The 14,821-nt window shown below is 45.9% G+C and overlaps 1 protein-coding gene and 1 pseudogene across 2 annotated transcripts in view; both read left to right on the top strand.

Annotated features, from left to right (window-relative positions):
* TRPC6 (transient receptor potential cation channel subfamily C member 6) overlaps positions 1 to 14,821 on the top strand; it is a 103,593-nt gene that overhangs the window by 64,558 nt on the left and 24,214 nt on the right. For both annotated transcript variants that reach the window (XM_045077477.1, XM_045077476.1), the window contains exons 2-4: positions 6,178 to 6,952; positions 11,836 to 12,021; positions 13,973 to 14,137. In XM_045077477.1, coding sequence (XP_044933412.1) covers positions 6,178 to 6,952; positions 11,836 to 12,021; positions 13,973 to 14,137 — 1,126 coding nt within the window. The remainder of the gene's footprint in view (positions 1 to 6,177; positions 6,953 to 11,835; positions 12,022 to 13,972; positions 14,138 to 14,821) is intronic.
* On the top strand, positions 634 to 738 carry LOC123391335 (annotated as a pseudogene).

Raw genomic sequence — 14,821 nt, 5'->3', positions numbered from 1 at the left:
GGAATACATTGTGAACATGTGGGTATGCTGCGTGGGGTGTGAAGGACACGGGGAGAGAGCAGGAAAGGTTACAGGAAAGGACAAGATCCTTTCTTGGATCTTGTCAAAGGACAGGATCCTTTGCCTGGATCCACTTCTGGATCCAGGCAAGTCACAGGGATGCCGTTAAAAAGATACGGCTCTCTGTTTCCTCTGTCTGCTACCTCTGTCAACCTGGTGTGTGTTTATGGGGTTGTGTTTGCCTTAATGGGACGCAGTGGGCTCAATAATGTTTGAACGTTATTCCTCTTACGGTTTGTACTGTGTCTTTCCACTAAGCACAGGGGGATCTCCTGGTGAATACGGCAAAGCCGTCCTTGCTCTCCTGGGACACAGAAAACCACTCTCAATGTTTACCGCTCCCTCAGCCCTGAAGGGAAGGCCAGGGATGTGTGTGGCCAGGGAGGAAGCGAGGTAAAAACCGCCTCATTCTTATAAAGTTAGAAGAAAAGTGCTTTTACCATTCATCCCCCTAAAGTGGTCTGCACATTTGCTGGTCGTGTTGACTCTTACTCTCCAGACACTCGCGTCTGATTTTCCCCATGGGTCACCGTGCAGGAACTAGAAACGATGCTCTGGAATCCCCTCCGTCCTGGCTTTGCACAGTGGCAGTATCGTAGCCAATGAGGTTTCCTCGAGGCGCGATTATTGCTAATTGGAATCTCCTCCATCCTCACCTCTTGGTGCACGTCTGGCCGTGGACGTGGCTCTTCCCGGGCTGCGGGCATAGCCGTATTTTTCACGTGTTTGCTTCAGTCCAAGTGTGCTTTCACTTGACAGTGTCAAGGGTTTTTGAAGCAAAGAGCCAATCGTTAAGCCACATACTTAACATAAAGCTTGGTTTGCGTAAGAACTGTTCCATCCGGCAAGGGCACATCACGCTTGACCAGGAAATGGAGGAATGAAGGCGCTTGCTCTCGGCTCCGAGCACACAGTGCACTCGGCTCCGCGGCCACTTTGCGCTGCCGGCATTTTCAGTAGCGACGGACTGTTCCATCCCCCCCTCTCCGGAGCAAGATTCTTTCTGTTTTGCCAGCAGAAAGAATCAGGACAATGAGGCATCTGAAAACTGTTGATTTTCGTGGCCTGGTCAATATTTGTGTACCAAGGGGCATGGCTAGTGAGTGACACTCCTTCCTAGAACTGGTTTTTACGTCTTGTGATAAAACAACTTTTTAAAATACAGACATGAAAATGTAGGTCACTAAAGACCCAGTCATGCTGCATATGGCTAAGTGGATGGAGAAAAATTCTTAATACATATTTTTCTTAAACAGAAGAACTGACTTGGTCAAAGTGTGCCCTTCAGCTGGAGTGAAAATATCTCTTCTGTTGACTGATGTGTGGCTTTGGGTGGCTTTTCCTCCTCCTGGTAGATGGTTCAACTCGGTTTCTTTGGGGTTAAGGTACAGTCCTATAACACAGCCTTATAGACTCTGTTCTCGGGGCAGGAGGCACTTGTAATCCAGCGGCACTGAGGATTGCCTTGAAGGTGTTAACTTGTGAATTCCTTGAGTCGTTCTACACATTCTGCTTTTGCATTTGGAAGGTAGGGATGGAGCCAGAGCATGTGTGACCAGATGCAACGTGTGGAGGGTTTTCAGACTGCAGTTCGGGAGCTGGGAGACAGCCAAGGGTGCGTTTTGTTGGGTTGCCTTACTGGCAGGCCTCCGTTGACTGCCGGCCCCTGCGAGGAGGCCTGCCCTCCTGTGCCTGCCGCGGCCATGTTCCTCAGAGCATCTCACGTGCCCCTCCCAACACTCTGCCTCGGGCTCCCCATGCGTCCACAGAGTGCTGGCAACAGGGTGAAGCTAAATAAATCGTCTCTGAAACGTACACTTCTCCGGTGGGTTAATGTTAGTGCTTGCCGCGAGGAGCCGGAAGATGCTTTGAAACGGAAGGAAACATTCTCTGTGGAGATGTGTTTGCTGTTGGTACGAAAGCTGTAGCCATCCGGGAGGAGACGGACAGACCCTTAGGAAGGGTGGCCTGTCAGCGCTGAACCTTCCCTTGTCCAGACAAGCAGGGATTCAAGTCATAAGTCAGGATTAGAATTAAAGACGACACAACTCTACCTCAGTGTCTATTTAGAGGTGTTGTGTGCAAGAATAAAACCCTGGAAACTGGGATATGAGTGACGTTACCGATGATAATCTTTCTTCCTCTAAATGGACAAAAGCCACTCGTCTCCATGGCCGTCCTTGCCTTTCCAGCCGACTAGGCTGCGAGGTGCGAACGCTGGGGGCTTCTTGTTCACAGAAACGCAGACGCCCGTGGCTCCAGCTGAGGCTCCGCCCACATTTGTCACTTAGGTTGCCCTGGAAGGTCCCGTGACATAGGCCAGAGTGACCATTCGGGGTCCCGTGACATAGGCTGGAGTGACCATTCACCCACCCTTACCGAAGAGAAAGAACAGTACAGAGACGTGGCTCTTGAGTTCTTGGTAGTTGGTACCATTTTGCGTCCATTTGTGCTTTGTTGGTTTTGTCCTAGTAGCACGAGAACTTTCCCCCACGTGCTCACTCCTCGCACTTCCACAAACCCTTCATCTTAGCTCTTTTCTCCTTTGATTTTAGTTTTTCTTTCCCAGCGTGTTATGCGTGTTCTGCAGACGCTTTCCCCGCCTCAGGGTCAAGGCTCCTCTGGTCCACAGCAGTGAAGCGGGTGGCGCAAGGAGGCAGGACTGGGTGGGTTCCTAGAAGCCAGAGGAGCAGCGGAGAGAGGGAAGGGGGCTCAGCATCTCCGAGGGACGAAGGGTGGGGTCTGGGTGACCTCTTCGAGGGTCTACCTCACGCATTCTGTTAACGCAGAGATGACGCTGCTCTTCCAGAAGCTCACCTCTGAGAATCACTTTTTGCCAAAACCGACATTAGCAAATTCTTTTGGGGAAGAATTTAGAAAAGACATTGGAATTAATACTTATTTTTTAATGGAAAAGAATATCTACTAAGGTCCACTAGCCTTTTGAGGAAAAACTCTGACATGAAATATAGAGTACAAAATATTCATTACAAAGCAGTGTGGTAGTAAATTCTCTGAATCGTTCGGATCTGTGTGGTCTTTATCAGTAATGTCTCTGGATTTAGGGAAGAGAAGATAATGTGTCTGTGAAACCAGCAAAAGTGTTATAAACGACAAAAAGATGAGAATTAAAAACACAAGATCAGAGAAAAACTTTCAAAAAATTTATTAGAAGATAAAGTTAAAGAAATGTCCAGATTCTAAAACAAAAAGCCATCAAAAAGAAAACAACACAAAATACAAAAAATGAAAACTCCACAAATCCAGCCAAACAAACAAACACATGAATTAACTGGAAAGTCAGAGAGAAAAGATAAAAAAACTAAACAGTAATCCCAGAATGTCCAGCATCCAAAAGGAGTCCCAGAAATAACCATGACCTTCAGAAACAAAATTACCAGAGACATCAGTCAACAATATTTCTCAGAAAAGAAAAAAAAATTTCTTAGAAGAGGCCACATTTTTTTTTGCAGATGAAAAGAATTACTGGGTGCACAAAACCGTGGAGGAAAACAGATTCCCTCCAGTAAAAAAACTATGTAATTTATGGCATCAGAGGCAAAGAGAATATCCAGAATGTTATTTCCCAATAGCACCGTAAAAACCAGAATCTAGGGTGCCTGGGTGGCTCAGTCGGTTGGGCCGCTGCCTTCAGCTCAGGTCATGACCCGGGAGTCATGGGATCGAGTCCCACGTCAGGCTCCCAGCTCCACAGGGAGTCTGCTTCTCCCCTTTCATGCTCTCTCTCACTGTCTCTCTCTCAAATAAGTAAATAAAATGTTAAAAAAAAAAGCTAAAATCTAGTAGAATAATTCTTCTAAAATTACTGTCAACCTAGAAGTCTCTATGCAACCAAGATAGCAGTAAGGCTGTTGATTATACAAGGTCACCTCTAGACGTGCAGCATCTGAAGAGATCTGCCTTCCTCAGGCAGCTCCTGGAGGCTGTGCCGTGCTGGAACACAGGCATGACTTGGCGGCGGGGGGGTCCTGGGGTACCCTACACGGGGCACCCAAAGCAAACACAAAGTGCAGAGAATCCCTGGGAGGAAGCCAAAAGCAAGATCCAAAGACAACACCCATTCAAGTCTAGACTGCTTCTAGGTCCAGTTAGCAGACCCCCTTTGTGAAGCTCAAGTTAAACAAATATGTAGTGTGCTGGATGAATTACAAGAAGATTCAGATAGAAGGAGAGTCGAGTTTTGTTGATCTGGTCACAGGTACACAGAGCATGAGGGTATGAATACAGAAAGAGAATTTTTAACCACGGGGGGTCAGGGCACAGGGAAGCAAGGACAGGCACCACATGCACTGTGTGTCGCGACCGGGACCAGCCCCACGTTACTCGAACATCATAGTTACGGGCGAGATGTGTGCTGTGCCTGTGGAGTGATGGGGCCGTGCATGTGGTTGTGTGTGTGCCTGTGGGTGTGTGTGGGAGGGAGGGAGACTGTGAAAGTGAGCTAAATGCTCAGCTTCCGTGGGCCGTCCACAGATAATGACAAACCTGGAAAATTAGAAATCACAGTGTTACTAAGTTATATGGATACAAGGATTGAAATTATTCAATAATCAGCTAAAACAGTTGACATTACTGCCTCAGGATCAGGAAGAAGGGAAATGAAGAACAAAGACTTGCTGGTTTCCTATAACATGTTTGTAGAGTCCTTAAGTTGTGCGCACGCGTGACTTTGATAAAATTAAAAATGAGGGCGCCTGGGTGCTCAGTCGTTAAGCCTCTGCCTTCGGCTCAGGTCATGGTCCCAGCGTCATGGGATCCAGCCCCGTATCGGGCTCCCTGCTCCGCACAGAGCCTGCTTCTCCCTCTCCCTCTGCCTGCCTCTCTGCCTGTCTGTACTCTCTCTCTCTCTCTGACAAATAAATAAATAAAATCTTAAAAACAACAACAACAACAAAACAACACCTCAGAAGGGTGTACAGTGCATGCCTAAGTAGGGTTATAGATCGTTACACAACTTGATATTTAATTACCTTTTTACCCACGGTAGCAATGAGAGAGTCTTTAGAAGGCAATTTAGTTGTTGGCAATATTGGCACCTTTAACATTGAGAAGTTTTAACTTTCTTAAGTGAACAAAGACCTGATAAAGGCGAAACATAGAGACTTTGGCTTTCTGGGTAGATGAAAGAAGAAACTTTGTTTATTATTTCTTACCCGAAACAGACCAACAATCCAAGAAAACTTTGTCTCTAACAGAGAGAAAAGCAGATCTCAGTCTTACACTAGTGTAGTTTTATTTTTATTTTTTATTTATGTTTATTTATTTTTATTATGTTCAGTTAGCCAAACTACAGTTTTTAGGGCAATGTTCAGTGATTCCTCAGTTTTGTGTAACACCCAGTGCTCATCACATCACATGCCCTCCTTCATGCCCGTCACCCGGTTACCCCAGCCCTTGACTCTCCCCTGCTCCAGCAACTTGCCTTTCACCCTATGCCTTAATCACCATGTTCTCATTTCCAGTGATTTTTAGAACACCTCGCAGAGTCTGAGTCCTGCCAATGAAACCTGTGCTGTAGCATCTCGTCAATGCCTACTCTGGAGAAGCTTTCCACCTGCCCCCGACCTCTGTCCTGCACTCCCCACACACACCTGCGCCTGAGTCCTTATTCTCCCATGTTTAGCCTGTAACTTTCTCCTGGAAGCATCGTAGGTGACCTGGCTCGGGGCTTATCATGACAAACGGCAGAAAACAAGGCACTGTGCTGATCCCCCATTTCCCCCGAGACTGTAAGATTTATAAGGACAGAAAAGTTCCTACTTTTCTCACCATTGGTTTTTCTGGGCTTTATACCCTCTGTGACTGAAATACACCTGTTAATCCCCATGCAAATGGCCCAGAGAGATTATGGGAATTGCCAGTTTGCACCCCAAGCGGAAACCTCAAAATTCACAAAGTGCCTGACTTTCTTAAAGGAGAAGCAAGCTCTTGGAATCCATTAACAGATAAACGCATCTTCATGTGCGTTGCAGTGGTCTAGAGACACTGCGGCAGCATCCGATATCCTTGAGGGTTGCATTAGATGAACGGGAGGCCGTCTGGCACAGTGAAATGCTCCTAATAGGATTTGTTCCCAATCTTTCTGCTTTATTACAGCTGGGACGCTGACAGCAGGCTGGCCCACCGGCGGCAGACGATTCTCCGGGAGAAGGGGAGAAGGTTAGCCAACCGGGGACCTGCCTACATGTTTAATGACCGCTCCACAAGCTTGTCGGCTGAGGAGGAACGGTTCCTAGATGCCGCGGAGTACGGCAACATCCCCGTAGTGAGGAAGATGCTGGAGGAGTGTGTGTCGCTGAACGTCAACTGCGTGGACTACATGGGCCAGAATGCCCTGCAGCTGGCCGTGGCCAACGAGCACCTGGAGATCACGGAGCTGCTTCTCAAGAAGGAAAACCTGGCTCGTGTCGGGGACGCCTTGCTCCTCGCCATCAGTAAAGGCTACGTTCGGATCGTGGAGGCCATTCTCAGCCACCCGGCTTTCGCGGAGGGCAGGCGGCTAGCCACGAGCCCCAGCCAGTCCGAACTCCAGCAAGACGACTTCTACGCCTACGATGAGGACGGCACACGGTTCTCCCACGACGTCACGCCCATCATCCTGGCCGCCCACTGCCAGGAGTACGAAATCGTGCACACGCTCTTGCGGAAGGGGGCTCGGATCGAACGGCCTCACGACTACTTCTGCAAGTGTGGCGAGTGCAGCCAGAAACAGAAGCACGACTCCTTCAGCCACTCCAGGTCCAGGATCAACGCCTACAAGGGCCTGGCGAGCCCAGCTTACCTGTCGCTGTCCAGCGAGGACCCGGTCATGACCGCTTTGGAGCTGAGCAATGAGCTGGCAGTGTTGGCCAACATTGAGAAGGAGTTCAAGGTAGGTGGTCCTCACTGAGCACTTGACCCTGCAGGAGCCGGAGTCCAGGGTACTTTTAAGCTTCCACTGGGCGCTCAGCATTGTGGTAGTTACTGTGGGCAGGAAGTAACTGCATGTGTTCTTTGAACAAGCTCTTTGTCAGAATGAGATGTGGTAAAATTTTTAGAGATGTTCCACTATACACACTTTGTTTGCTCTAGTTCTCATCACAGCCTTGACAGGATACTGGCTGCTTCTCAGAGGAAGGGATGGGGGCACAGAAAGGTGGTGGAGGCTCCTGACCAACGATGGGGGATTGGCGGAGCTGGGCTCCGGGCACAGGCACGCTGTGCTCCAGCTGGGCTCTGTCTCCCGGGGGACGCGTCTGCGTTCAGAGCACGGCGGAAGGTGCTGCTGAGGCCAGAGAGACAAGTGAGGGGGAGGAAGTCATGGCGTGACCTGGGGTGCAGAGAAATAGGTACAGTTCAGAGAGAAGTGGGAGGCGGGGATGAGCTCCGCTAGCCGGGGTGAGCAGCGTTTAGCTCAGACGGGTTCCCAGGGCAGGGAGGGTCCCATGGCATTTCAGCTGTTTCGGGCAGAATGCATGGGGTTCGGGGATGCCGGGCAGGGAACAGCTACGTCAGGCAAGATCAGAGCAAAAACAGAAGCTTGTTTCTGCGAAAGTAGTCCTCATGCAAAAGGAACATGGAGGAGTCTTGTTGCTTGTGCCACGTTCAGAGAGGGTGAGAGCCCGGTACCCAGCCCAGCTCCCGCCGGTCACCTCTTCCCAGCTCGGAGGTTGTCCGGCAGACGCTCAGTTCTAATTTGCTAATGTGTGGGGTGACCCAGCGTTAACGCAGCTGCCAGCTTCACTGTCCCTTTTGAGGAACCGCAGTCACAGCTGCATCCAGCTAATGGTCAGCGGCCGGTGACCTTACCTGTCAGTCTGAGAGAACTTAAAATATGAGAACACATGTCAATGGATTCCTGTGGTCTTACTCTCTCTTTAAAAAAAAAAAAATGCTTTGTTCGTGTGATTGAGAATTAGCAGTGACCCTTTAGAGCTCTCACACGCGGCTTTTCAGCTGGTCGTAAACAAAGAGCACGGAGCTCTCACATGCAACTTTCCAGCAGACACGCTTCCTCCTGAACTGCGCTGCCCCACACTCTGCTTTTAAATGTCTGATTGTACCCGCGGTGCTTGAAATTCTAGATAGCATCGATTTTGAGCCTTACATGTTTGTCTTTAAGAGGACGAGGAGTTCATCCAGGAACTGAGGGCTACCTGTGAGATACACTAGATGCACTGACGTTTACCTGCAGCCGCATGGGTATTTGCAAATGTCAGGGAAGGCTCTTTTCAGATCTTGTCTTTTTTAATTAAAAAAAATTTTTTTTATTAACATAGAGTGTACTATTTACCCCAGGGGTACAGGTCTGTGAATCATCAGTCTTACACACTTCATAGCACTCACCGTAGCACAGCCCTCCCCAGTGTCCATCACCCGGCCACCCTCTCCCTAACCCCCCATCCCCAGCAACCCTCAGTTTGTTTCATGAGATTAAGAGTCTCTTATGGTTTGTCTCCCTCTCTGGTTTCATCTTGTTTTATTTTTCCCTCCCTTCCCCCCACGACCCCCCACCCTGCCTTTCAAATTCCTCATATCAGAGAGAACATATGATAATTGTCTTTCTCTGATTGACTTATTTTGCTTAGCATGATACCCTTAGTTCCATCCACATTTTCATAAATGGCAAGATTTCATTTTATTTTTTTTTGATGCCTGCATAGTGCCTTCTTTTTAAAAAAATATTTTATCTATTTATTTGAGAGAGAGAGAGCACAAGCAGGAGCTGGGACAGAGGGAGAGTGAGAAGCAGACTCCCCGCTGAGCAGGGATCCTGAATGTGGGACTCCATCCAAGGACCCTGGGATCATGACCTGAGCCAAAACCAAGTGTCAGATTCTTAACCAACAGAGCCACGCAGGTGTCCCAGATCTTTCCTTTGATGAAATGAAATAAAATAACTGTGTTTTCCCGAATGCTTGCTAAATGCTGAACACCAAGCTAAGCACTTAGCACATGTAGTTGAGCACTTGTTTAATCTCACCAAACCTCGGTTTTCTTATTCGTAAAACGGGAATAATAGTAGCACATACTTCGTAGAATGGTTCTACCCTATCTGAGGTCACCAGCTAACAAAGGAGGATCTGTGGTTTGATTACAGGTTTATTCAAGTATAAAAGCCCCAGCCCCTAGCCACTCTACTTGGTAGTGGGTCTGGGAAACATAAGCGCTTGCGTCCTTCCTAATCTGTCCCCAGGGCCCTGACTGACTATTGCACGAAAGGGGTAAAGCTGTTTCCTTGTGACTTCATATACTCTCTGACCTGGTAGTCAGACAGTTTGGAAGTAGCACAAGCCATTCTCAGTTAAGCATAGTTCGTTGTATCAAGCTGCCCTTAGAGAGCCCGTCCACACCTGCGGTTAGCAACGTGTCATGTGTAGATGTCACTAACCTGGAAAGGAAGCTGCTTGGCAGGGTTCCCAGACAGGAGCTCGAGGAGCTGCCTCGCACGTGCAGACTTCCCCCAAATATTACCTGCTGACTAACATCCGGCGCCACTCGTAGTCCAGCGTCTTCCTCTCCTGGTTCTTAGGGGTCTGTCCGTCCCAGGCACACTGGTGGTTTCAGGATGAAGGAGACAAGCAGCAAAGCTGTGGCTCCAACAGTAAACTCTGCCACTCAGGCTGTGGGACGTCAGGGGACCTCAGAGCTTTGAGTGCAAGATGGGAGTTGTATTCGCCTTCCTTGCTTCCCACATCTTCAAAGATCAAAACAGAAACGCCTTCTACAAACAAGAGACAAAGTGGCAGAATTCTTCAAGGCAGGGGGTTTGGGGCCAAACAGAGCAGGAGTTAAAGCCTGATTTTGATACTAAGTGTCTGCAGTATCTTGGACACATTATCTAACCGAAGTAAATGAGACGACTGTGAAGATTACGGGAGAAGATGGGATCCATTTGCAGGGCAACAAGCCTGAGTTAGTAGGTTTTCTTGAGGAACATGGGGCTATAAATGGTCTCATTTCAAGGAAGAGAAAAAATAGGGAGGAAGTATTAGGAAGACCTGAATGCAGATGTCAGTGTATATGAATTTAGTTTTTTTTTTAATTGAGGTGTCGTTGACAGTCAGTGTCGCATTAGTCTTAGGCGTGCCACACAGTGGTTGGGCAAGTCCACGCCTCCTACTGCCATCTGTCACCGCACAACGTTATTGCACAACACTGACTGCGCTCCCTGTGCTGTGCTCTTCCTCCCGTGAACTGTTCGTTCCGGAGCTGGAAGCCTGACCTCCAGTCCCCTGCCCCCGTTTTGCCCAGCCTCTGCCCTCTCTCCTCTGGTGATCGCCAGTCTGTTCTCTTTTGATGGGTCTGTTTCTGCTTGTTTTGACTCTTAGATTTAACATATGAGTGTTTGTCTTTCACCGTCAGACTTATTTAGTGGAATACCCTAAATGGCGAGATCTCATTCTTTTTCATGGCAGAGTAATATTCCATGGGGGGTATAGACACCCCTTCTTCATCCATTCACCACTCGTGGGCACTTACCCCACTTATACACTGTAAATAACTCCTGTAAATAACACTGCTAAAATCAAGGGGTGCACATATCTTTTCAAATTACTGTATTTGCTTTTCTTTGGGTAAACATCCGGTAGTGGCATTACTAGATCCTATGGTATTTCTATTTTTAATTTTTTTTTAAAGAATTATTTCTTTATGTTGGGGGGGCATGCACACACATGTTAGAGCAGGGGGAAGAGCAGAGGGAGAGAATTTCAAGCAGACTCCCTCTGAGCTCAGAGCCTGACAAGGGGCTTGATCCCATGACCCTGAAATCATGACCTGAGCTAAAACCAAGAATCGCTCCCTTAACCCACTGAGCCCCCCAGGAGTCCCTTACGTTTTTGAGAAGCCTGCAGACTGTTTTCCATAGCATCTGTACCAATTTGTATTCCCAACATTGCCAACAGTGCATGCAAGTTCCCTTTTTTCTACATTCTTGGCAACACATTGTTTCTTGGTTTTGTGGTTTTAGCCATTCTCACAGATGTAAGGTGGTGTCTCATTGTGGTTTTGACTTGCATTTCTCTGATGAATAGTAATGTTGAGTATGTTTTCAAGATATGAATTTTTGACATTTGAATATTATCTAAACTTTTTAAATCTTCCCAACATAATATTAGGCCATCAGCAATAAATTAAAACAAAAAATATTCTTAAATTTCCTTTTCTCCAAAGAAAAGAATCTTGATTTTCAGAGTTTGTATTAGATCTTGTCTTTTGACCCTGATTTTGGTTTAGTTCCTCAGTAACAATGTATTAAATAGATAAATCACATATATTTGTTTTTCTCTGGAGCCTGTCCAAATGTCCTGTGTTTCTCAAGTTTACCAACCGGGTTTACAAGATCTTCCAAAGATCTTTCAGATGTGGGTTATGTCCTTGTGTGAACATAAGAGATACTATGTATGCAAAGTAGTATGATCAGGCTGGTGGGAAGTTGCTTACTTTGTATCTTTCCTGACCACCCCCCCACCCCCCCCACCCCCCCCGCACAGAGTTTGGCCGAGTACATGACTTTTCCATAGCTTGGATTATGTTTTAAAAATCTCCTTTCTTTGGATACGAAGAAGATCTTTATGATGATAAGATAGTTCAGAAATTACTCAGCAGCACAGCAATTAATGCACATTAAAAGAACAGTAAACCTAAATAAAGATAGAATTTTCCCATTTGTTTTCTCTACACACAGTCAAGTCCCTGATAAATTCCAGTCGGTAGCACAGCACATGTGCTACTTCTCTGTTACTGATATTTGTTCTGCTTTGTCTGTCCTAGAATGACTACAAAAAGCTGTCAATGCAGTGCAAAGACTTTGTCGTTGGACTCCTTGATCTGTGCAGAAATACGGAAGAAGTAGAGGCCATCCTGAATGGGGACGCTGATGTGTGCCACAGTGGGGGAGATCACGCTCGTCCAAATCTCAGCCGCTTAAAACTTGCCATTAAATACGAAGTAAAAAAAGTAAGATCAGGCCTGATGCCACATTTACACCATTTCCATTTTCCTTGGTGCTGGGTCAGGATGAAGGGCTGAGTTTTTCTAATCTATAGGTGCACAGGGGAAGTCCTCTGTAATCCAAAGAGCCTAGCTGTGAGTCATTGAACCTACTGTACATGCCCGTCTATGAAATCTAGACTTATTTATGTCATGATTGCTGCTTTCCTTTTACTTAACCAATGAAATAAAAATGATTGTGTGTGTCCGGATTATAAGGTATTGGTTATATGGAGGAACATCAGTGCTTGAGAACCAGTTCCATTTCCCATCTGTTGATGTGTTCCAGGACCTAAGCCCTCCATCCTTCCAATGTTACTTGTGGGGTACGTTCAGTCTTGGTCTTAATGGAGTGCCCACATTTGTGATTGCTTTCTTAAGTTAAATATCTTTAAAAAGTCAGTTTTTAAGGATAAATTCTATAAAAAAAGTCTGTATGGATTTTTTATTACATAATAAAGTAGTCTAATAAAAGTCATACATGCTTATGGTAAAGAAGTATAGACATGCACCCTTTTTCCCTTCACAACTTTTTTTTTTTTAGGATTTTACTTTTAAGTAATTTCTATACCTACTATAGTACTTGAACTAATGGCCCCAAGATCAACAGTCACGTGTTGCAGGGACTGAACCCACCAGGCACCCCTCTATATTCCCAATTCTTAATGGAGAGTAGTTAATCCCTATTATATTTCTCTCCACAAATTTGTGTCTTGGACATCTTCACATCTCAGTCAATAAACATCCATCTCATCTTTTCAAAGGCTGTGTTGATATATTATGGTTCCCTTTAATCAGCTTATTATCAGAGAGTTTATTTTTTTCTTTCAGGTTTTTGTTAATTCAAAATATTTGCTAAGTTTCCCTTCACAGAAAGTGTGCCAGTTTATATACATGCCGGTGGTGTATCAGAAGGCTTATTTTTTTTATACTCAAGATGTGTGTTGTTAAACCTTACCATTCTGAGAAGATAAACATTGTATCATGTTTTAATTACCTTCAAGGTTAATCATCCTTAAGTGTCAGTAGTTCCTTTATCTAACTTTTCAATTTTTTTAAATCAATTTTTATTTCACATTATTGTTTTTTGTCTATCACATAATGTTGCCTTCTGTCATATGTGGCATTCATTTATAAAAATAAATATGTGAGAAAAAAATTCTGAAAGATAACAAGTAGAATTTAATTATAAAGTTTTCTCAATTGAGAGAGTTTATGGCACAGGAATAAAAATACATCAACGGTATAGAATACATAGTCCAGAAACAGACCCATATACCAGTGGGGGTAAACAGGTGTAGCCCTGTAGGTCAGTGTGGAAAAGGTGGCCTGCTCTCTTATTTTTACTTTTTAAAAGATTTTATTTATGTATTTGAGAGAGAGAGAGAGAAAGAGAGAGTACGAGCAGGGGCAGCAGCGGAGGCAGAGTGATAAGCAGGCTCCCTGCTGAGCCAGACTGGAAGCCAGGACCCTGCGATCATCTCCTGAGCCGAAGGCAGCCGCCCAGGTGCCCTGTGGTGTGCTTTTTAACAAAAAGGATTTAAACAAATAAATAACAGTATTTAAACATCTGGGCCAGTAAGATCTTGGCATCACTCTTTCAAGATGGGAAAAGACATGTAAGAGTCCTTGTGCACAGCGTCGATGAATCTTTTTATAATATGAAATTTCCAAGTTTTTCCTGTGCTTCCAAAGAAAGCCCGTTAGTCATAAAGAAAGAGTTTGATAAATTGGAATCTTCAAATTGACGTAATACCTATTAGAACCTCCTGCTGCCTTGTTTGATGCCTGTTAACTGGGTGCTTCACGTTTATTCTTTCTCCAACGGTATTTTTCACAGGAGATCACAGAACGCAATACTAGAACACAGGAAAGGGGCTCCTGAACTTTTCTCTAACCACGCTGTCTCCCCTGCTAGTTTGTAGCTCATCCAAACTGTCAGCAGCAGCTTCTGTCCATCTGGTACGAGAACCTGTCCGGTCTACGGCAGCAGACGATGGCGGTGAAGTTTCTGGTGGTCCTCGCGGTGGCCGTGGGATTGCCCTTCCTGGCCCTCATCTACTGGTTTGCCCCGTGCAGCAAGGTATGTCTGCGAAGCCTGCCCGTGCGCCGTCCCTCGCAGATCTGTCCCACTGTGCAGGTCCGGGCCAGCCTCCCCTACAAGAAAATCTCATGGAAGCCACAGCTGGGCTGAAATAATATTAATGTTTTTGATATTACAAAAATAACATCTATTTGCTATAGGAGATAGAGGGGGAAAGTGATAGAAAATTAACCTGTAATCCCACCACAGCTGGATCGAGAAAGAAGACCGAGTCACTGTTGAGTGGATTTCCTTTCCATCTCCTCTGGAGGCACGTCGGTTCATACATTGCTATTAAATTTAATGGGGTCATAGTATGCATGTGCAGCTATCTCAAATACAATCCTAAAAGATACTTTTCTTGTCTTTTATTCCTCTGCTGGCAAAGTTTGAGATGAAAGTTCTTTTTCTTGTGTTTATTTTGGTTACCATGACCAGATAAATCTTATTTTAAATAAAGAACAATCAGACAAACACTAATGTGACACTTGTGGCAGCGAAGAATATTTGTTTTAGGGACAGAATACACTCTAACAGGACAGCAAAATCCATCTGCCCAGACTTTGGTGGAAAGCCCATGTTGGAGTGGACCCCCTTTCCTGAGTGTGACAGTTCGGTCTGGAACACAGTTGCCCTGTCGTCGTGCGGGAACAGGCACAGGATTCTGTCCTGCGTTAACAACAG

Source organism: Mustela putorius, unplaced genomic scaffold (assembly GCF_011764305.1).
Source record: "Mustela putorius furo isolate JIRA1106 unplaced genomic scaffold, ASM1176430v1.1 tig00000198_pilon_pilon_pilon, whole genome shotgun sequence".
Taxonomy (NCBI): domain Eukaryota; kingdom Metazoa; phylum Chordata; class Mammalia; order Carnivora; family Mustelidae; genus Mustela; species Mustela putorius.
The sequence above is the reverse complement of the archived record's forward strand: the minus strand, read 5'-3'. Positions and strand labels throughout refer to the sequence as shown.